The sequence below is a fragment of the Penaeus monodon genome, chromosome 19 (assembly GCF_015228065.2).
Source record: "Penaeus monodon isolate SGIC_2016 chromosome 19, NSTDA_Pmon_1, whole genome shotgun sequence".
Classification (NCBI taxonomy): Eukaryota; Metazoa; Arthropoda; class Malacostraca; order Decapoda; family Penaeidae; genus Penaeus; species Penaeus monodon.
Window position 1 is genome coordinate 4844498 of NC_051404.1, and position 2671 is coordinate 4847168.

Below are 2671 nucleotides of genomic sequence, written 5' to 3' on the forward strand. Positions count from 1 at the left end.
GGCGACTGTTTTGTTAGAAAAAAGAGAGAAGTACACAAAACAATAGAAATTGATATACAAGAATATATCTTGAATAGATGACACAAATTATTAATATATAAAAACTGTAATGATTCTGATTACATGAAATATTGGTGGTGCCTTATCATCTCTAATTCTATGTCTCTACTGTATGAATTGTTTTAGTGTCAAATGTTTTCTTTCAATTTTCTATGTTCTCTCAATCATATTGAAATCACTGATCACAGAAGGATGTCAAACTATCATTTACTCCTAAGTTTACTTTCTTTTATGACACAAATATTGATTAACTGCTATATTTTGATACTTTAGTTGATGCCCTCTATATATTCTTACATTTTTTTGTACATAAAAATGTGGGAGTCATGATTTGGGATTCACTATTTCATTTTTATTAAATCAACCTTAAATCTAACTAAAATATGTTTTAATACATTTACTTAAGTTTTAATAAAGGTATTAAATGAGTTTTAGATTCTGTTAATAGTCTCTGCTCTACTTGTACATTTTACAAGTTTTTACTTTTAATCCCATATGCAAACAAATGCGGGTCAGGGTTCAAGGAAGAATATCAAAGATCACAGTTTCAACTTATTTGGTACATGCTTTATGAACCAGTGGGCAAATCAGATCCAGGGTTAAACCGAACAACTTTTGACTCTTAGAGGAATTATCATATCCTAGTTTTGCCAAAAAGTTATTTTTTTTAAAGGTTAAACCACTCTAACAAATAACTATGTAATACGGTTTCAATTCTTCACTATCTTACCTACTGCTTAGGTAGTAAGAATTGGCAATAAATGACTAAAAGGTTCACTACTCTTTTATTCAAGCAATACATAGAATAATCCAAGACTAGAATAGTTTGTGACCTTTTCCAAGGGAAGACACTTATACAGCTTCATATAACTGTGGAGGTAAAGATATTTTCTCACATTTTAATATTAGTTCATTGTATATTATTGTTGAAATATCTAAGATATTCAAACTGATCTGCTTCTCAACAAAAAATAGTATAAAGAGCTCTGGCACTTTTATGATTACTAGAGACAGAACTGTGTATAGTTATCCCTTTAGTACTAATTATAATAAATTCCCTGAAAGATTCTACATCCAGTTTTTTTTTTAAATAACAGTAGACAACCAGTACCCATCTCTATCACTCTTTATGAATATTCAAGTAGAATGACTGAAAATTACATTTTCATGATGTCATGTAGTGAACAAGATGTAATCCAATGCTCTGTAAAGGAAAACATTTTTCCAGTGGGATTTGTCTTATAGAAATTTTGGCTTCCAAAATACTGATCAGAAAGAAGGTTCTCTGAGAAAGTAAACAATGGCTTGGTATGTATGTTAAGTGTGCACTGGGCAATAAAGTGTGAAATCCCCAACTGTGTGATTTGACAGATAGATCAAGTTATGGCTGGTATAAGAGTTCAATGGCAATTGGAGGGTTAAAGTAGGGATGGTTTCCTGAGTAAGAGGGAACAAGATTTACTTGCCCATGTTCTAGGTTGTTCTGAAATATCATAAACGCGTACAAATACAACACTTGCATCCACATTCACACCTACATTCTCATATATAAGCTTTAAAAGGTAACAACAAACTTTAACTTTGATAAACAGCCTTTTAATTGTACAGTTTGTACTGTCGAATACAGAACCAACCATCTGGGTTTTGTTCTTAGATGATTCATAAATGATACAGAAATGGTGTTTCTGTTAATATTTCACAAGGAATCTGAATTAAGTCATTTTCCAAGAACTCAAAATCTTTCTTAAACTTTAAGTTTAACACAAATTTAAATGGAAAGATATATAAAAACTACTGATTGACCAAATCACAAATTATAAAAAATGTATTTCTTCATTTATGAACAAGACTAAGTCAGACTCTGTTATAATAAAATAATTACAAAATTTTCTGACCACAAAACTGGCCACATTTCCTATATTTATTTCTGACATTCACTGGAAATGGAGTGCCATAACAGGAACAAAAAGCTAAGCTAAGCCCTAGTCATGGCACTTTCATAAAAAAAAAAAACATCATTTTACTTATAATTATCATCAATATTACCTAAACAAATTCAAACGATTCATTAGGACGTAACAACTTCATTTGCCCCCTCAAAGTCCATGCCCACCCCCCCCATCCCTTCCACGTCAACCTCTGATTCAGAGGCGTTGAGCATGTTGAGAGTCACATCTCTTCCCCCCAGCATGCTCCCTCCCCCTGCACTTGCTCCTGACTGTGTTGCTGTCTGCTGGGCTTGCAACGCAGCTGCTGCCTGTGGAGAGATCCCTGCATCTTCGAATGCTTTCTTCTTTAGCGCAGTCCTGATCTGAGTCCTAGAAAGATGGAGCAGGTGTTTGTAAATATTTTTCTTATATCTAGAAAAATTATTTCAAACAAAAAGACAGGAAATCTTAATCCAAATCTAGACAATAAAGAAGTTTGCATTATCCTATTTGTGCATAATGGACTGAGATTTTCAATCCTGTGGGACACCCAAGAGGTGCTCTTTGCTTGTGTTCTCTTGTACTTATTTTGAGGTTAGTTACCTTGAAGTCATATCCAATCCCTCCCAATAAACAACAGAAGAAACTTTTACACCTAAGTACTTTCTATAAGGATGAGGCTT

The 2671-nt window shown here is 32.9% G+C and overlaps 1 protein-coding gene across 1 annotated transcript in view; it reads right to left on the reverse strand.

Moving 5' to 3' along the window:
* Nucleotides 1–831: 831 nt before the first annotated feature.
* The window catches only part of LOC119585004 (chromatin complexes subunit BAP18-like), a 6481-nt gene continuing 4641 nt past the window's right edge, over nt 832–2671 (reverse strand). The window contains exon 4 of the mRNA XM_037933616.1: nt 832–2378. Coding sequence (XP_037789544.1) covers nt 2129–2378 — 250 coding nt within the window. The 3' untranslated portion in view covers nt 832–2128. The remainder of the gene's footprint in view (nt 2379–2671) is intronic.